The sequence below is a fragment of the Cheilinus undulatus genome, linkage group 9 (genome assembly GCF_018320785.1).
Source record: "Cheilinus undulatus linkage group 9, ASM1832078v1, whole genome shotgun sequence".
Taxonomy (NCBI): Eukaryota; Metazoa; Chordata; class Actinopteri; order Labriformes; family Labridae; genus Cheilinus; species Cheilinus undulatus.
The window spans coordinates 5,174,846-5,194,773 of NC_054873.1; the positions used below are offsets into that span (position 1 = coordinate 5,174,846).

The window sequence follows — 19,928 nt, forward strand, 5'->3', positions numbered from 1 at the left end:
GATACAAACCTGAGACAAAACAGAGGTCAATGAATGAAAACACCATCGTCACCAAAGATGGAAGAAGACCCTCAAAGACAGTCCAGATTCAAGGCCATGTTGGTTGTTCTCATTTTGGAGGAGTGGGTTCCAGAAGGCTCAACGATGAATCAACACTATTACAAACAGCTTCTAGAGAAACGGAGAAAAAGTCTAAAGAAAGAGGCCACAGCTGTGGAAAAACGGCCTCAGTCTTCATCAAGACAACGCTCCAGCTCTCACTGAGCTCTCAGTGAGGAAGTTTCTAACCAACAACAAATCAGTGATGATCACTCTCCATATTCACCTGATCCAGCACTGTGGGGCTTTTTCTTTCTCCTCAGATCAAATCTGAGCTCTCAGGAACACATTTAGAGTCAGAAGTTCAGAAAAGAGGTTATGTGACTGAAGAAGACCTCCTGCACTGATTTGATCAGTGAAGACCTGAATGCAGCGCTGTGTCGATGCCAAGGAAGAGGAGACTGAAGGAGGAAGACACTGAAAAATGTTTAAAACTGTATCACAGAAGGGGCGGAGCCAGAGATGCTTAAAATCCAGAGCTAAGCCCGAACTAAAGATGGCAGAGGGGTGGGCACTTCCCTGGATTTTTTTTGTGTATAGGACAATTTTCTGCACTATTTTGTGCACTTTTTAACAAAAAATTGAATTCAAAATGCTACACATCATTTAGGCGAAAGTAATGTAGTTCAACCTAAAAAAATACTTAATTGATAACATCTTTTTTTAGGTTGAACAAACTGAGCTGAAAGTGTCATTATTATTCTAAAATCATGATGCTGGAGTCCAATAATTTTAACTTCTGCTTCCCAAAAAAGTCTTAAATTTGTATTTTAAGTAACATTGCGAAAGTAAGGTAGGAATTTGGTGAAAAGGTTTACAACTGAAGCTCTGCATTTTCAAATGCAGCACATAAAAAGCAAAATTTTGTGTTAGAGATATTATTTTATTCACCAAAGTGCTGAAAATTGTATTTTTAGAACAATTTTAAAAGTATTTTTACACTGCAGTGAGTGTATAGATATGAAAGAGTATTAGGGTCATTAAAAATTGGCATGCATTTTTTTATTCTGCAAAAAGGTCAAATTTCTGTAATTTTTATCAGAATTTTAAAAAAAGCATACAAAATTTTTTTTTGTTTAATGTCCCTAATCTGCCTCTGTGCATACATTCTTAAAAGTAAAAAGACAAAAGATCTGATTTTATAAAATTACTTTAAAAATTACATTTCCTTGCTCGCTCCTCCCATGTATCACAGCGTTAGTCTTGTTTTTTAATAGCCATACTCACAGACAGTAAAACGCTATCTCAGTCTTATTGTAGCTGAGATATCCACAGATTTAGCTCCTAAAGCTTTTAATTTTTCATGTATTATCTCCTATACAGATGAGGATATTTTTCTATTGTAAAAGTATTTCCTAAGTGCTGTTAGACAGAGCGAAGAGTTTTAAACACGGCTTTTCCAAACATCCTTCAGTCCCTTAAGTCCAGCCTACGGTTCCTTCCTCTCCCTGATATCCTTTTCCATCCACTGTCCTGTCTAATAAAGGCATAAACCCTCCATAATAAGTCTTTAAAACCCTTAAAATGCAGCAGTTACACTAAATATAGTCAAACATTTCTGGTGCTTGATCCTGGCATTAGAAGAAAAGAAACCACTCCATGCTGGATCAAAAATATTTCTTCTGTGTAGAAAAAAAAGTCTCAGCTGGGTATCAAACTAAATCAGTTAAAAGAGATGTTAGTATACTTTTTTCCCCCTTGCATCTCACCTTTAGAGACTCGAGGAGTGAAAGTGTGTCATCTTCTAAAGCCCTTAGTGGTCTTTTATTTTCAGCCTCACTCTGAACAGGTGGAGTCAAACTGTCAGATCTCACACTAAAACGCGGCCGTTTCCCTCCAAACATGCAGCAGTCGTGGAGTTCAGGTGTATTTGTGTTCACTTGAAGCGGCCAAGCGCTCGACACGAGCTGTTAAATGGATGACCGTGAAGCCCGAGTGAGGCTGCAGCCTTGGCTGTGCTGAGAGCGAAACCCTTGGCCGTCTTCAGTCTTGACAGAGAGCTAAGATCGCTGTTCTCTTAACCTTCAGCTTCCTCTCTTCTGCAGCTTCCACTGAGCCGTCGCTGCTCGAAAAACACCGTCTGTCCATTTATTACTGCTCACACATACACTGAATACATGCCTGCAGAGAGGCACTCAGTGTACCAGCTTTATACAGGCGCAGGCTGCTCCTCCTGTATACAAGGACAAACAGAGACAGACGGCAAAGAGAGTGAAAAACATTTTTAAAATGCAAAGACGGAGTGTAGAATGATCAGGTCACTGGGTACCACGTTGATTCATTAAATAAAATCCTGACACCTTTTATAAAACCTTAGAAAATAACTTTAATGATAGCTGATTAACCGTGTATATTAGAGGCATAATGAAATTAAAGTATGAAGGCAAAAATGTAGCTTTTTCATGCTTGGAACAGGTGGAACTGATTTTGGATAATGGAATTTTTATAGATCAGGACTTTCAGCATCAACTCAACCCAAGAACGGTCGGAAATGAATGCACTGCATTTTTTAAGGCAACATTAATTGCATGGTATTTGTCGATTCGGTGCACTGTACAGTAGTTAGGTTGCTTTAGGAGAGCAGCTGCTGAATGCTACTCACTGCAGCGTGTTCCTGCTCTCACAGTGATGGAGAATAAGTCCACCACTACTCCTTCATGTCATCTCACATTACACAGACTCTCAGTAGACAGGTCAAAGATCATCTGCACCTTATGTTACCAAATTTATATTTTTACTGTTTCCTTATTTGTTTCCATGGTTTTACCAATCTAAGCTCTGTCAGTGTACCAGAAACACCTAATTTTCTTCCAAAATAAAAGCAGGGGCAAAGATGCCCTGTTGGTTTAACGCTTTACCTACTTACCCAGCGCTGGCGCTGTGTTTTATATGTAAGGAGTATAATTACTGTAACTCTGTCAAAGTTAGTCCAATCAGAAAAATTCCAATGGTGTTGGAATGCTGAGAAATGTGAGCATGCGCACATATATGGTTCATTACAGTACTTGCAACCATAAGATGTGGGCATTCATAGCAAAACACCAGAAGTATTGGGAGACCGCTACACAGATTCTCAACACTGTAACTCCTCCAAAGTTTGTTCAATCTAAAAAATTCCAACGCTGACAGTCTGTGCTTTCCGGCAATAAATGATGTGTGGTATATATATTACGGTAATGTCAAACAGCACTGCGAAAACGGCAGCTTTGGCAGAAGACCAGCGAGAAAAGGAGAGTGAAAGAAGAGAGTAAAAGGAGAGCGAGCAAGAGTGGTGTTTCGTTTTCATAAAATAGCGTTAGATGGTGGCATTTGTGTGCGTCTGTCATGTGCAGTAACAATATGTTAATGGGGAATGTTGAGAATGCATTTTTCCACTTTTATTTGCACTAATTGTCGCCTATGCATATAGTTATCTTTTGCACTGTGTTTTGCACACCCAGAGTCCTAGACTCAAAAAATGACTGGTGATTGTTCTAAACATGTATAGGTTCACATTTCAAATGTCAAATCAAAACTTCATGAGCAATAACAAAATTTCTACTCATAAAAGCCATGAAAAACAAATCCTTTTTTGTGTTTTTCCTCTTTTAAACTGCCGACAATTCCATATTATGTGCAATAACCATTAACCAGATGTTGAAAAGTCAAATTCAAGTACTCCTGGGAAAAGGGACCAAAGCTCTCAGACTTAGGGCATTTGCTGACTATTTTACAGCCATAATAACAAAACATGTCCAAATCCCCATTCTTAGACTCAGAAGGTAAATGGCTTCAGGCGCGCCCCATGTAAGCAGGTGGCCCGGGTTCAAGTCTGGCCTCTTTCCAAATCTATCCACTGTCCTCCTCTCTTAATAAAGGCATAAAAAAACAAGAAATATATACATATCTTTAAAATAAAAGAAGGTTTTTACCCAAACAAGAAGGAAAATATTGTTAGCTGAAGTACAAAGTAAAAGCATAACAAGGAACAGTTGGTATAGAAAATCTTGTAGTTTAAAATCCACAGACTCCAGTGTCTGTGCAGCGATCTGCATGTAAGCTGCACACTGCAGCAGATCTCTTTTTGTCTAGTCAGTCTTTGTCATTCCACAGTTTACGCTGGTTCGTCTCTGGTGAGTGCCAGAAGTGCCGCTCTGCTCTGCTGTGCTTGAGAAATGTCGTTTTATCAGCGAAGGCCACTGCCAAAATGATTTATCCATGAGATGATTAAAGGTGATTAAAAGTCTATTTTTTAAAATTGTCCTGGCCAAAACAGGCAGCGGCTCAGTTAACAGAGTTTCAGACAAACAGTGAGCAAACACATGAACACATCGTTAGCTTCGTAGCATAACTGCCCAAGTTGTTTTTTGGTCAAATTGTGATATCTGCCTAGCTCTACTCTCCTGCTGATTCATTGCGTCTTATTGCCTACATCCTCAGCCAATCAGAGCGCTTGTTACAGGCCTTAATCACTATATACCTAAGTCATCTTAGTTATTATCTATTAAGTCACTTTTATTTGTTATGTCGTCCTAGTTGTGGCTTTCCTTTATAAGACATCTTGTCACACAGCTGAAAGAACTTACTGCTACTGTATATTTAAAAAAATCCTAAATGTTTGCCAAAATGTGTTTTTATTTCCTTTTGTTTTTTTGTTTTTTCAGAAAACCCTAAAAATATTAAAAAAGGACTACTGCAATTAAAATTCATCCTTCAAAGCAAGATGTGTCTAAGTCATTAAACTTCCCGTTAAAAGAGTGCAAGTACACCAGCTCACTAAGATTCACGGTTTACTTGTGGCTCTTTTAAGCAGTGTTGATTTTGGCAGCTAATTTAGTTAATTAAGTTTTAGTCTCAGTCTTAGTCTTCAGACGAAATGTATTTTAGTTTTAGTCGACGACTACTCAAAAACATTTTATTCTTGTTTTGGTGCATAAAAAGTCCTCACGTTTTAGTCTTTACTTTTAGTCCAAGCATTTATTTTCTTGTCTAAACCTGGGGTCCCTGCTTTCTACAGTAGAGTGGCAGAACGGCTACAGATGCATTGTTTTTTGACAGATTTACCCACAATGCAGAAATATCACAGATTTTTAATATCAGATGGAAACTATATTACACTTTAGTCTAGATTTAGTCATCTTGATGAACACTTAACTTTGTCAGTTTTAGTCATCACAGATCTATTCTTGTTAGTCTTAGTCTAGTTTTTGTCATGGAATAAAGGCTGTCAACCAACATTTTTAGTCATAGTTTTAGTTGACAAAATTGACTCCGCTTTTAAGTCTTATTTTGAAAGTTTCCCCCCCTGAAAACCTTAAAAATGGAAGCTTTGACCTCAGAGATTACCCATTGCAAATCACATCAATCTGTTTATTTCAAACATTTATACTGCCGGCTTTAAATGTCAGATTTGTCAGCCTTTATTTTTTGTCTATTTTCATCAGATGTGCACACAGAGAACATGCAAGAAAATTATCACTGATTCTTAAGAAAGGGGACAAAACATACTCTAAACTTGACTATAAACTTTTTGAACATCAATAATTTGAAGTTTATATTTCTGTAGGTTTAGATCTCAGCAGGCAGTTATGTAAAGAATTTTTAATTCAGCATTTTTTTCCAAAGTTTGTTTTTTCTTTTTTTTTTTTGCCCGTCGTATCTTGACTTTTGTCGACTCCATCAGACACTAAAATGTATTTAATTTGTATTTATTTAATCAAAGACTAATTACAAGTTTTCGGCTATCTAATACTGGTATTCAGTTATGATATTTAGTAACAGAAGCCATTATTTAAACGTATTTTTAACATTCATCTGAAGTATATCATCTCATAAATTTATGATTTTTTACTGTTATCTGTAATATTAACTATATTAAACCATTCATTTAAATCAAATCAATTATTATGCATATAGATGAGCAAATAAACAGAATAAAATAAACAGAAAAAAAGCATTTTTGTAAAAAAAAATATATATGTATGATTATAAATAAAAATAAATCATCTGACATTGCTGAAGAGCATCTGAAGGAGTTGACTGTGAGTTAAAGGTAATGGATTAACTATCTTCAGATAATCAACACTTTTTTCCCATAGATCTTATTTTTTATGCTGTTTTGTAATATTCTAACATTCTGAGATAATGGATTTTTGATTTTCATGAGCTGTAATCAAGATTAAAACAAAAAAGTCTTGAAATATTTCACTTTGTATGAGATGAATCCAGAATATATGGAAGTTTCACTTCTCTCACTGCAGATAAAGAACTTTTTCTTTATTTTATAATTTTTTGAGATGCACCTGTATAACCTATTACACTGTCAGTGAAAATAGTAAAGAATAGTACAATGATGACTTCACTGGATAAAGAATTTGTGGGATAAAGTCTGCATTTCCTCCCCCCCCATTTTCAGGTTTCTATTTGATATTTTATTGAAAATTTGTTAAGACATTTTCTTAATTGAACCAGTGTTTTTAAAGCTATGGATTGGCTGACTTGTTTGCCCTCTCTTCCTTGTTGCATGTCCCTCGATCATGTCCATGTGTCCTGCACGACATTGTTTGAACCCCAGTTTGACAAACAATGGGTAAGTCCCTCCATCGCCTCATCATCTGTCATTTTTCCTGTCACATTTTTCCACAAAAGTTCCCCACCTCATTTTAACACACATGCCATTTTGGGCATTTTGCTAAATGTCTTGAAAAGAAATGTAACCTTTTTCCCATGAGGCTTTGAGTGAGATTGGGAGTGAAGAGAATCCCCTTCCTTTGAACCTATCCATGAGAAGTTCAAGCCTCTTTGATGGCTTTGGTAAGAAGTCCATACCTGAGTGGTTCACCAGAAGGGCTTTTGATTGGCTGAACACACCTGATGCAGCCGATCAGGTGTAAATAAAGTAGTGAAAAAGGAAGCAGGGTCTGGAGTGAGCTCTACTTATGTAAAGCATTATATCATCAGTGTATGGTTAAACCTAGCAAATTTGATCATTTAAGGGTGGTTTCTGGGAGGCAAAGAAAATTCTCTGAATCTCAAACTTACAAAAACAAAGCCTCAAATGTCCAGAACTCTTCTTTAACGGCCATTTTTGTTCTGTTCTATTAGTTGAATATGTCCTCTGCTGCTTTTTTTGTTTTGTACCTGGAAGTGATATTTGCTGCAGCCTTGACCATGCTAAACTTGCTTGTCATTAATTTAATCCACAATGTATAAAAATCAACATGATATCAAACCAGACGAGCTTACAGTAATGATGAGGAACTTTATTCTTGTGGGTGCAAATGGAGGAAGACATGTCTGCACATTTGCTCAGTGCCGCGAAACATAAGGTCTGGGCACATGAGCAGACATGTCTTCCTCTACTGTACGAAGAAAAAGTCACCAGTGGATTTTATAGCTGGGAAATTAAAGGACATTGCATGAGGTTGAATTTATTTTGATCCATACGGACAATTCCACTACTTAAGCCTTTTTTTTTTTGAGGTCTAAAACAGGGATTCTCAACTTTGGGGTCACGACCCCATTTGGGATTACGAGTCACTAAGAGGGGGTCTCTAGATGCCTTAAAAAAACTGAGAACATGTATGAATTCTGCTGTTGCCACTTTACACCAATTTTGCCTAATTGTAACCCATTTTTGTCATTTTTTCCTCCACCAATTTTGCCAATTATAACATATTTTTGCAACTTAAAACCCATTTTTGTTCATTTTAAATTTCCAACACTTTTTTTCTGCCTGTTATGCCACTTCTAAACCAAATCTTGATACTCTCTGCCTATTGTTGGCTCTATTGACACATTATTGCCACTATTAACCCCTTTAACCATTTTAAGCCACATTTCATCATTTGAAAAGTCATTTTTTGCCAGTTTTTGACTATTTCTGCCCCAGCTAACCCTTTTTGCCAGTTTATATCAATTTTCACCCCATTTCACAAAAGGTCCACCTATTTTTGCCATTTTAATGCCATTTCAGCCACTTTTGAATTCCCTTTACTGCTTAATATGCCCATTTCTGCTACTTTAACCCATTTTTGCAACCTTTTGGTGATTTTTTTGCCACTTTTATCTAATTTCTGGCATTTCTAACCCATCTCTGCTTCTTATAAAATCTAATTTCACTACCTTTCCCACCATTTTTTTGCTATTTTTAACATATTTACCAACACCGATGAAATCGGCAGGGGGTTATGTAAAGGGTTCCGTATCTTTGTTCGTTTGTTCGTTTGTATGTGTACAAGATAACTCGAGAACGGAAAGTCGTATCTTCACCAAACTTTCAGGGAATATTGGGATAGTGACAGGGAAGAATCGATTAGATTTTGGTGATAATCCGCGCACCCCTTTGGTTTTTCTTGGACTTCGAAATTTTGAGTACCATAGTAATCAATGGGAGCGTCAGTTCCTTGGTGGCGCTGCTTAGGCGTGGGTCTGCTGCCTCAGACGGCCATTCTAGTTTAATTATATTTTTAACAAAAGGATTTACATTTTGCATTTACTTGTCTCCACATGACTATTCTTAAATGTGCATGGCTGTGTTCAGGTACAGTGGGGGTCCCTGGTCTCTGGTACCTTTATTTTGGGGGTCATGGGCTGAAAAGGTTGAGAACCCCTGATCTAAAAGACTAAAAGGTGTAACAAGCAACTGTAGATTTGTTCAAGCAGTCCTGCAGGTGAATGTACTTAACCCCCCAACAGGGCCTGTAATGATATTGTATTTAAAGACATGCTGCTTTGCAGCTGTAACAGCCTCCACTCTTCTTTGAAGCCTTTCCACTAGATTTCAGAGTGTTTCTGTGGGAACTTGTGCCCATATGAGGTCAGACGCTGATGTTGGACCAGAAGGCCTGGCTCACAATCTCTATTCCAGTTCAAGGTGCCGGAATGGGTTGAGATCAGGGCTCTGTGTGGGCCAGTCAAGTTTTTCCTCACCAAACTCATCAAACCACGTCTTTACAGTCCTTCTTTGTGCACTGGTGCGCAGTCATGTTGGAACAGGAAGGGGCCATCCCCAAACTGTTCCCAAAAAGTTGGGAGCATGGAATTGTCCAAAATCTCTTGGTATGCTGAAGCATTCAGAGTTCCTTTGACTGTAACTAAGGGGCTAAGCCCAGCTCCTGAAAAACAAGCCCACACCATAATCCCCCCTCCACCAAACTTTATACTTGGCTCAATGCAGTCAGACAAGTACTGTTCTCCTGGCGAGCACCAAACACAGACTCGTCCATCAGATTGCCAGATGGAGAAGCGCCATTCGTCACCCCAGAGAACGCGTCTCCACTGCTCTATAGTCCAGTGGTGGCCTGCTTCACACCACTGCATCCGATGCTTTGCATTGCACTTGGTGATGCCATGAAGCTCTCTACCACTGTTGTTGAGCTAATCTGAAGGCCACATGAAGTTTGGAGGTCTGTAGCGACTGACTCTGCAGAAAGTTGGCCACCTCTGCGCACTATGCGCCTCAGCATCCACTGACCCTGCTCCGTCATTTCATTACCACTTGGTGGCTGAGTTGCTGTCATTCCCAATCACTTCCACTTTGTTATAACACCACTGACAGTTGACTGTGGAATATTTAGGAGCGAGTAAATTTCACCACTGGACTTGTTGCACAGGTGGCATCCTATCACAGTACCACGCTGGAATTCACTGAGCTCCTGAGAGCGACCCATTCTTTCACAAATGTTGTTAGAAACAGTCTGCATGTCTAGGTGCTTGATTTTATACACCTTTGGACATGGAAGTGATTAGACCACCTGATTTAAATTATTTGTATGGATGATTGAATACTTTTGGCAATATAGTGTATTTGAGACCCAATGGAAAGAGCTTCGCGGCCAATCAGTTAAGAACCCCTGCTTTACACCCCTCCATCAGAAACCTGGCTTTGGATTTGATGATGTGAGGCTTGCATGCAGCTGCTCGGTCATGGAAACCCGTTCATGAAGCTCCCACTGTTTTAGTGTTTGGATTAATGCTAGTGGAAGTTCAGAACTCCTCAGCTGTGGAATCAGCAGAGTGAAGTTGACTAAGTGGCCACTGATTTGACTCTGATTTGACTGTCTTCTGCTTCATGGCTGAATTGCCTTTGTTCCTAAACGCTTCCACTTTCTAATATAAATTAGAGTTGACTGTAGAATATCCAGCTTGGATGAAATTTCCCAACCTGTCTCATTGCAAAGATGGCACCCATCACAGTACCATCTCTGAAGTCACTGAGCTCCTTAGAACCACCAATTCAGGATCACAAATGTTTGCTAATGGAAGCTGCATGGCTAGGTGCTTGATTTTATACACCTGTGGAAACAGGTCTGATTGAAACACCTGTATTCAGGCAATAACACAAACAAACCAGTAGTAGACCAACAACTCCTATGTTCTTAACATTCAGACTGCCGTTTATCTTTCCTTCATTGAGCTTTAAGTTGTGCAGCTGCTACAATACTGCTCAGCTGTTTCTGTAAATGAAGACAGCCTCAGTGGGAAAACAATGCTTGTTTTTATTCCAGCTGTGATGTTTTAATTCACCAGATTTGAAAAGGACACACCAGCAGACACTCTTGACTTCCCGTGTGTCAGGTTCAGCCGAAGCATGGCCACGTTCACTCGACAGTAGGTGCTGTGAATGAGGCCTCCTTACCTCTGATCCCTGACCGCCAGTATGAAGGGTCTTAAGAGATGTCTGAACTCCATCCAGACCTTTAGCGTGGTCAGTTTCTGCCAACTTGTCTTCAAGTGCGTCAATCAGCAGCAAAACAGTCGCCCGTTTTTGATTCTGCTGATGCTCGTGTCAGAGTATAATCGAGTGTTCAAGCCAGGCTGGAAACTGTACTAGATTAGCAAATTAAGCTTTTATAGGCAGCTGTTGATGTGAAATCACCGGAGATGCTCATCAGTCTGCCGTGGTTTTATTCCACAGGTCATTTAAATAGTGTTAGATGGGTCGTGTTGAAAATGTGACCCGGTTCAGAATCTAAAACATCTCACAGAACTGAAGTAGCAGCGGCAACTGCAGCTCAACCACCAGATAAATGTTTTTAAAAGTAATTATTGTTCTTTTCAGTTTTAGCTGTGCACATGGCAAAGACCAAACAATTTCTTCTCCTTTTTCTGCTTTTTATGGCGGCCTTTGTGGAAGTAAAAGGGGCCAAAGCAGCAATGTTAATTGAGGTAAGAAGAGAAAAAGAGAAAAGCTCTCAAGATTTGCCAAAAAGATTCGTCGTGCTGAAAGAAAACTGCCATTTCGCAGACTTGTGGAGGGAAAAAAAAAAACATAATTAGGGCTGGCGGCGCTGACCTCCCTGGACCTGCAATTTGTCAGCGATCCGTGCGCTTTGTTGATTGAAATTTTTAATTTGGGTGTTCTTTAGACGGCCAGTGAAAGGGCATTGTCGCCAAGAGATGAACTCCCCTGCTGCTGCTGCCATTCAGCACTCAGCCCCGGCCTTTTTTTTCCCCTCCTCCCTTCAAGGGAAAAGGTGCCATGAATATGTTTTTTTGGGGGGGGGCCCAAACGAGACATGAAATGGCGGATTAATTGAATCTTGTGTGAGCCTTTGGTCCTCGCAGCTGGACCGGTGCTTTAGAGGAATACAAGGCTGCTCTAATTGTAGGGGAGCCGCACAAAAAGTATCCTTCAGATTCCTTCGCTTTTCCAGCGCGGACGGGAATGTCAGTCAGCAGCATAATGGTCCTATTAGCTGCTTAACTCAGCGGCGATACACGCATGGGAAGGTTTTTCACGCCTCGCCGTGTCGGGAAGGGTGGGTGTGGGTGTCTTTGTGTGTGTAAAGACTTGATGTTCACACCGAGTGTTGTGGGTTTTTCTTTCTGTCTTTTACAGCACAGACAATGCCGTTGTTCAGTATCGTGGAAGAGTCATTTTTTTGGTTTTTGTTTCCCTGCACTTTTCTGAAAACAACAAAATAAATAATGCTTTTTTCCTCCCCTCCTTCTCCACCTCTTCCTTCGTCTCCCCTCCCCGGTTTGCAGCAACAGTACCACTCCAAAATCGATGTGCTGATCGACGACGCGCTGAAAGAAATGATTGCTTCCCTCGTCGCAAGGGTAAATCTCCCTTTATCGTCCAATCAAATCCTCACAACATAACCACTGCAGATTCTAGCTGCTTTTAATGTTTTCTATTTCCCCTCATTTTATTTTATTTTTTTTTCTTGGTATTTACCAAAAATTTATTCTAGGGTTAGGATATTCATTTTTGCCTTTTTTAATGAAATTATTTCTTTAAGTTTTATCTTTTTTTTTTTTTTGTATGTTTATTTGATGAATAAATTGAATGAACTATGTGGTTTATGGATTCCAATGCTTGTATTCAGACTGGGGATCAGTGATATTATTGGCAAGATATCGCTGTCAGCGGATATGAAAATTACCAACAAAAATAAAATAAATAAATAAAAAATGATAAATAAATAAATAATGAATTAATAATAATAATAATAACAATAATAATAATAATAATAATAATAATGATAATAATAATGATGATGATGATGATAATAATTGCCTAAATCAGCTGTAAATATTGGCCTATGATGGCAGAAAACATCAACCTAGATTTGCCTTGAATATCAGACCTAACACTTTAAATTATTGGCCTTTATTGGCTGTAAATATCAATCTATATGAACTGTAAATATCATCCTATATCTCCCGTTAATCTCAGGTTAGATCAGCTATAATATCAGCCTAAATCATCAGTAAATATCAGGCTTTATCGTCTGAAAACATCAGCCTAGATTACCCTTAAAATCAGACTTTATTGCCTGTAAATATTGACCTCTATCAGCCGTAAAAATCCGACTATAATTGCTGAAAAAACTGACCTGTATTGGCTGTATCAATATATATATTAAATGTAAATATACGCCTATATCTCCTGTAAATATGGGCCTTTATCTGCTGCTACTTTCAATCTTAATGGACTGTAAATATCAGCTAATATCAGCTGTTAATAGTAGTTCTGACAAAATTTTTGACAGATTTCCATATATTATCACAGAGGTGAAAAACACGATTAAAACGTATGCTTATTAATCACACTCTAACGCCATCACACAGCCGGCTAAAGCAGCTTTGTAACTTAGATTGTAACACGTAAAGATTATCTGTAAAATTCTTACAAACAGATAAAATCATTATTAAAGTTTACAGATAAAATTGTTAAATATACCAGTAAGGAAATCTTTCTCCAATTATTAACATATGCAATTAATTGTGATTAATTTTTTTACAAAACCTATAATTAATTAGCCTGACAGCACTAGTTAAAAGCAACATAAAGCCTATAAATATTAGCCGATATCAGCTGCAAATATCTGCCTTGTATATAGGCCTATATTGGTGTCGACTAAAATCAGCTGTAAATAAGGAATAATAATGGTTGTAAATAACCATTTTTGTTAACTCTAATATAATCCTTGGATCCTGTAAATACTGACCAGTATCAGCTGTAAATATCAGCTTACTGTCAATATTGACCTTTATAATCTGTAAGTAATTGTCTATATTGACTGCCAATGTCGGCCTGCATCAGCTAAACATATCTACATAGTTTGCCCTTGCATAATGGCCTACTGGCTGTAAATTCAGCCCAGAATGGTTGTAAATATCAGCTGTAAGAATGAGATTTTATTGGCTGAAAATATCAACCTACACTAGCTGTAAATATTGACCAATATTGGATGTAAATGTCATCTTATATAAGCTTTCATTATCGACATATCTACATAGTTTGCCCTTACATAATGACCTACTGGCTGTAAATTCAGCCCAGAATGGTTCTGAATATCAGCTGTAAGTATTAGACTTTATGACTGTAAATATCAACTATATTCAGGAGTTAGTATGTGGAGTTTAGGCAGAACCTAAAGTCTTTTCTTTGTTCATCCACTTAAAAAAAATGTGATTTAGGCTATAGTTTTAGGTGTGAACTACATATTGGTGTCCATATTGGTACCAGCTTCAATCAATTTGTGAATATTGGAATATCAGATTTCAGCAAATCACAATATTGTACATCCCTAATTAAGATTTAGGTTTTTTGTCATTTTTCATTCATTTTCCTTTTCACTTGATTTCTTTATTTTTTATATATTGTTTAGATTAAGGTTGCTTCATCTAAACTTGTAGCTTGTCCAAAAATGATTTTTTAAATAGTTATTATTTGTAATGAGAATGTTGAACATTATTTTATCTCACTGTATTTGATTTTATTAAACTAAATCAAAGGTCATTCTTTATACCTTTTATGAGCCTGGTTTTTAAAGCTATCTCAGTGTTGATCAAGCTTTTTTTTTTTTGAATTTAATAAAAAATTAGTTGTTCTAATTTAAACCTAATGCAGCCTGGTATTCAACCTATTTCTATTTTATTTTAAAGAGTGTTTGTTATGTCTTTTATCCTTAGAAAACAGCTGCTAGAAAACCAGATTTGTTTTAGAAATTGCATAAAATGAGTTAAAATATTTTCTGCATTGTGTTTAATTTTTGGTGAAGGGAAAATTGACTATAAAAAAGGCAGTAAATCATCAATCATGTGTCTCCTCTGCCTGCAGTTTGCTGCTGTTTTGGACAGCGTCCTCTCCAAGCTTTCTAGATACGATGAAGGCACATTCTTCTCCTCAATCCTCTCTTTCACAGTAAGTAGAAACGTTTTTTTTGTTCCTGAAACAGAGAGCGTCGAGCTGCTTCTTTCACCGCTCACTGAGGCAGCCTGTTATTTGCCTGAAACCAGATCTTCCCATCTGAACTTCAGTGTCATTCTTCTTCTTCCCCTCCTGAAAGGTGAAAGCAGCTGCCAAATATGTGGAGGTCCCTGTGAGTCTGTCGATCTGCCTGGTTTATTATTCTCTCTGTCCGTCACAGTCCGTTTCCATGTTTGTGTCTCCATCCACACACTCCAGGCGGTGGATGGAGAATAAAGCAGCCTGGAAATGCAAAGCGGCGGCTCTTTGCATTCAGTCATGTGCTTGTTGTGTTTTTTTTTTTTTTTATGAAGTTTGTCATCATAGCTTCGAAGCATGTGTGAAGATAAAGAGGGCTTTTTCTTCCATCTGCGGCTCCGGAGCCAAAGATCACACAACAAGCCTAATTAATTGCACTCTTGTCCTTGGAGATGTGTTTTGCTGAAGTGTCGGTTTGTGGGCGGCAGCATTATGGTGTCGAGCGGTTAATGAACGGCAGCGTCGTGGCAAAGATCAGAGGCTGTGACGAGCCAGTGAGCACGAGGAGGAGGAGGAGGAGACGGCGACAAGAACGGCGAGGAGTTAAAGTGTCGAGGTGATGAGGCGTTAACGTTTGGCGGCGTTCGCGGTGTGAAGGAGAGAGAGGTTTAATCTGCAGAATTAGATCTTAAAGACCAGTGACCCTTCGTTTTCCAAAGTGATTAACAGCTCGGATTCACTCAAGCACAATTCCTCTGTGGTTTGGGCTTTTGCACATTTTAAATTCTTCGTCCCTTTTTATGAAATCTGGCAGTTTTTTAAGAGTCCGCTGGGATTTAAGAGATTTACAGCCTGTTTGTCCAAATGCCTCAGGCTTCAATCCAAACTGAGGAAACACTGCGGAGGAGATTTTCATCCAAAACCACGAAAGAAAAACGCTTTTCTGCCATGTGTCACAATAACTTTCATGTTTTTGACCAATGATAGTGCCACCTTTGTTGATGTTCAGTAATATATATGCACTTTGTAGCTTCTTTCTTTCCTTTTAGATTTATCAGACAGATTTAACGTCGTTGTCAGAGAGCTAGGACGGAGGAAGCAACTTGTGAGAAGTGGGGAATGGCTTGTAGTAAAGAGGCCGCAGGTCGTTTTTAAACCCAGGCCAGCCGCTTTGAGAATAGCAGCCTCTGTGCACAGACGTAACTAGGCTAGCAGCAATCTACCAAGCTTCACTTGTCTTTTTGATTATTTTTATCCAGAGGTGGAAAAAGTACACGACTGTTGTACTCAGGTAAAAGTACAGCTACTCTAGTTAAAATATGCTAAACCCTCTGTTACTAACATCGCATACAACAAGAAATGACACAGGTTACAAAAGGTTAAACAACTTTTGAACAGTATAATCATAGCAACTTACTTTACCCCTCTGGAAGTCCTTCGTTTTGCCGTTCTAATAACGCTATCCATGCCTCTGCAGTTCTTACACAAGACTTTCTGGTGAGCCTTAAACTTGGGTGACTACATCGGGTCTTTAAAGTTGAAACCCACACCTGTAACTCCAACATTAAACCTCTTTTTATTCATTTTTTAATACATTTTTCAATCGTCTCAGCTGCTAGCAGCGAATGCTAGCCGCATTGTTTGTTTTTAACTTATTGTTGTGATCTGACACTGAAATGTATTATTTATTATGACGTGTGCTGCTGAACTCTTGGCCAGGTCGCCCTTGTAAAAGAGATCTTGATCTCAATGGGAATTATCTGGTTAAATAAAGGTTAAATAAATAAATATATTTCAATAATGGCAAAAACTGAGCCAATTCTAAGAAGAAAGAGGCCTTTTTTTGTAAATATGTAAATATTCAAAGAGTATTTTTCACTTTTTGGCCACCAAGACATGGGAAAGTTTGTGCAAAAAAAAGTCTTAGTCATTATTGTTCACGGTGTGTAACATAAAAATCCTCATGTTTAAATTTCTGTTCAGTTCTTCCTTTATCTTTACAGTCTGATAACTTTGTTTAAAATCAACTCACATTACTGCAGCGCATATTCTTAAAGCCAAGATGATCCTGAAAAAAATGATGTCAGGAGCTTGACTATGCATCACAGGGCTGATATTTTACAGGATTTTTTAGACAACAAGTCCAGGTGAGACAAAATGGTTTGAGAATAGCTGAAGGCTCAGAGGAAGAGTTGGCGCTAGACCAAATTAGACATGAGAGCATTAAGGAAACTGTAAAAAGGCACAAAACGCCTTTTATAACGATAATATCCATTCATATGTTTGCCAGTATCACTTACACATGCTGCAGAGTTTATATTTCACGCCTGCAAGAAACCTCACTTGCATGTCATCTGGGCATTACCTGAGCACACTGCTATGCATGCGTTAGCACATCATTATTATAAATGCACTTCAGACATCACTTCACATGGCCTGTGAATGCCCCCCACATCCTTAAAAGTCACAGGTAGAAACTCTAACTTAGTGGATAACTTCACCCATGGTGCAAATGTGTCTAAAAACAAAAACAATAGTTCAACAGAAGCATGAGCAAAACAACCCCAGCAGGGATCACCGTACACTAGAACATCCAGACACAACTAAACACATATAAAACACATCCAAGCACTCTGCCCAAGGGCATGATGGGAAACACCGCCCACACATCCTCCCAATTCTTTGATTTAAGCTCTGCAGGTGGGGGCTCAGCTCAGTTACTATGAGCTTTACTGTTAATGTAACCAGTAAATGAATTTTATTCTCCAGTTTCACTTTCTTTTCAAAAACGAAGCAGAAAATGACAGTGTGTGTACACAGGATGAGTTTCTGCTGCACACTGCAGTTGCATGTTTGACATAAAGCTCCTTTTCTAATCAGCACAGACTCCACTGCAGGCTGAAGACGGCTCACTTCTTGTTCCTCTCATGTGCAAACATAACTATTTTCCTTTTCTTTTTTATGCCATTGCTCATACTATTTCCTCCTCACAAGACAAAGTCTAACTGTCAAGACTTGTGCTTCCTCTCTATTTCGGACACATGTTCAACTATAGCTTCTTATCATGACCCTCTATTATTGGCTTTAGCCATGATGACAAAGGTCCATCTAAAAAGGCATATCTTGTATTTTTGCACCGCTTTTAGGCCAAATTTCACACACCTCTGGGTCTAACTGACAAGTAGGAACAAAAATCTTTGGAAATGCAGAGGTAGATTGTTCAGCCAGAGGTCAGGACTCAGGCTGTAATGGTTGCAATGTAACCTTTGGGGCAATTGCATTGATTTAAGTACTGTACAATCTAGAAAACAGGCTGCAGCTACTCAGTCTGCTTTTTCGGGGGTCTCTCAGAAGGAAAAAGGTTTAAAGCGTCTTCCTGTGTGACAATTTTACATCTTATTAAGCTAAAACAAGAACATTCAGTTTCAGTTTAGCTTAGTCAGTGCCACCTGTATTCATGTGTAGCATGAAGTCCTGCTCTTTCCTGTTATGATAGCTTAGCTCTTTTCCTAAGGTGATAGTTGCAAAGTACAGACCCACAGACTGGGAGCCACTCTGCCAGCCTCCTCTGGCCACTTTTTGTCTTATAAGGAGTGTTTTCAGTAACACACTTCTGAAAGAAAAGCTGGTGAGAATGACTGCTGTACAGCATAGAAAAATTGACAGTCTTGGTTGCCATATTTAAGCTTGTTTATTTTTATTGAGTAAAATCTCTCACCAACAGTTTTAAAGAGTCCAGGACATCTTTGTGATCTTTTATAACTTCCACTTTGGTATTGTTTTCTGTAAGGAGAGCTGCTGCGCAATATTGATCTCACGAGATCAATATTCGTGGTACGAGATCTAGTCACACACCTAATTACAGTACATCATTTAGAGTGCAGCGTTTTAATCTTTTATAGTAAATATCTTAGCTTTTTTGACGGACATAGTTAAAGACCCTGTAAAGTGAAAATAAATCTGTATTTAGGTCTGTTGTGTGGGGGGATAGGATCGTTAATTTTTATTGATATTGATACCCTTATCGATAATCCTTATTGATCCGAGTCCTTATTGATACCACTATCGATACTTTTCTATAGTTTGGTGGAAAAACAAGATGGAGAAAAATATTTACACTCGAAGTGGTCTTAGCTGAGTAGTGCTTGAGTTAAAAAGCTATGATTCAGTCTAGAGCATCTTGGACTCCGCCAGGCTGCCCTTTATCACCGGTTCTGTTCATAACTTTCATGGACAGAATTTCTAGGCACAGCCAGGGCGTTGAGGGCATCCGGTTTGGTGGCCTCAGGATTAGGTCTCTGCTTTTGCGGATGATGTGATTCTGTTGGCTTCGTCAGGCCGAGACCGTCAGCTCTCACTGGAACGGTTTGCAACCGAGTGTGAAGCGGCTGGGATGAAAATCAGCACCTCCAAATCTGAGGCCGTGGTCCTCAGTCGGACATTGGGTGGAATGCCCTCTCCAGGTTGAGAATGAGATCCTGCTCCAAGTGGAGGAGTTCAAGTATCTCGGGGTCTTGTTCACGAGTGAGGGAAGAATGGAGCGGGACATTGACAGGCGGATTGGTGCTGCGTTGGCAGTGATGCAGTCTCTGCATTGGTCTGTCGTGGTGAAGAAAGAGCTGAAAGGCGACTTGGAGTAGAGTTGCTGCTCCTCCGCGTTGAGAGGAGCCAGATGAGGTGGCTCGGGCATCTGGTCCGGATGCCTCCTGGACGCTCCCTGGTGAGGTGTTCTGGGCAGGTCCCACTGGGAGGAGGCCCCCGGGAGGACCCAGGACATGCTGGAGAGACTATGTCGCTCAGCTGCCCTGGGAACACCTCGGGATCCCCTGGGAAGAGCTGGACGAAGTGGCCAGGGAGGGGGAAGTCTTGGCTTCCCTGCTTAGGCTGCTGCCCCTGCGACCCGATCTCGGATAAGCGGAAGAAGATGGATGGATGGATGATTCAGTCTACAACATCTATTGTATAACCCTCAAATGTAAACACATTCTTCATATTCACTAATGTATTTATGTATTTAAGGTTTCTTGTCAAAAACTAAATTTTCCCATTTTTATGTGGCATATGAACAGATCATAACATATAGTGTACAGTTGTCTAATTTACTGAGGTTACCTGAACGCATCATATTTTCTGTCTTTCAGCTTGTTAAGTTCGCTAATTAACTTCA

At 39.1% G+C, this 19,928-nt stretch overlaps 1 protein-coding gene across 5 annotated transcripts in view; it reads left to right on the forward strand.

Annotated features, from left to right (window-relative positions):
• Positions 1-19,928, forward strand: part of cadps2 (Ca++-dependent secretion activator 2) — a 343,471-nt gene that overhangs the window by 285,053 nt on the left and 38,490 nt on the right. For 3 of the 5 annotated variants that reach the window (XM_041795900.1, XM_041795901.1, XM_041795904.1), the window contains 4 exons: positions 6,653-6,667; positions 12,070-12,144; positions 14,654-14,737; positions 14,883-14,915. In XM_041795900.1, the coding sequence (XP_041651834.1) occupies positions 6,653-6,667; positions 12,070-12,144; positions 14,654-14,737; positions 14,883-14,915 (207 nt within the window). The remainder of the gene's footprint in view (positions 1-6,652; positions 6,668-12,069; positions 12,145-14,653; positions 14,738-14,882; positions 14,916-19,928) is intronic. The other 2 variants (XM_041795903.1, XM_041795905.1) reach the window with 1 other exon arrangement.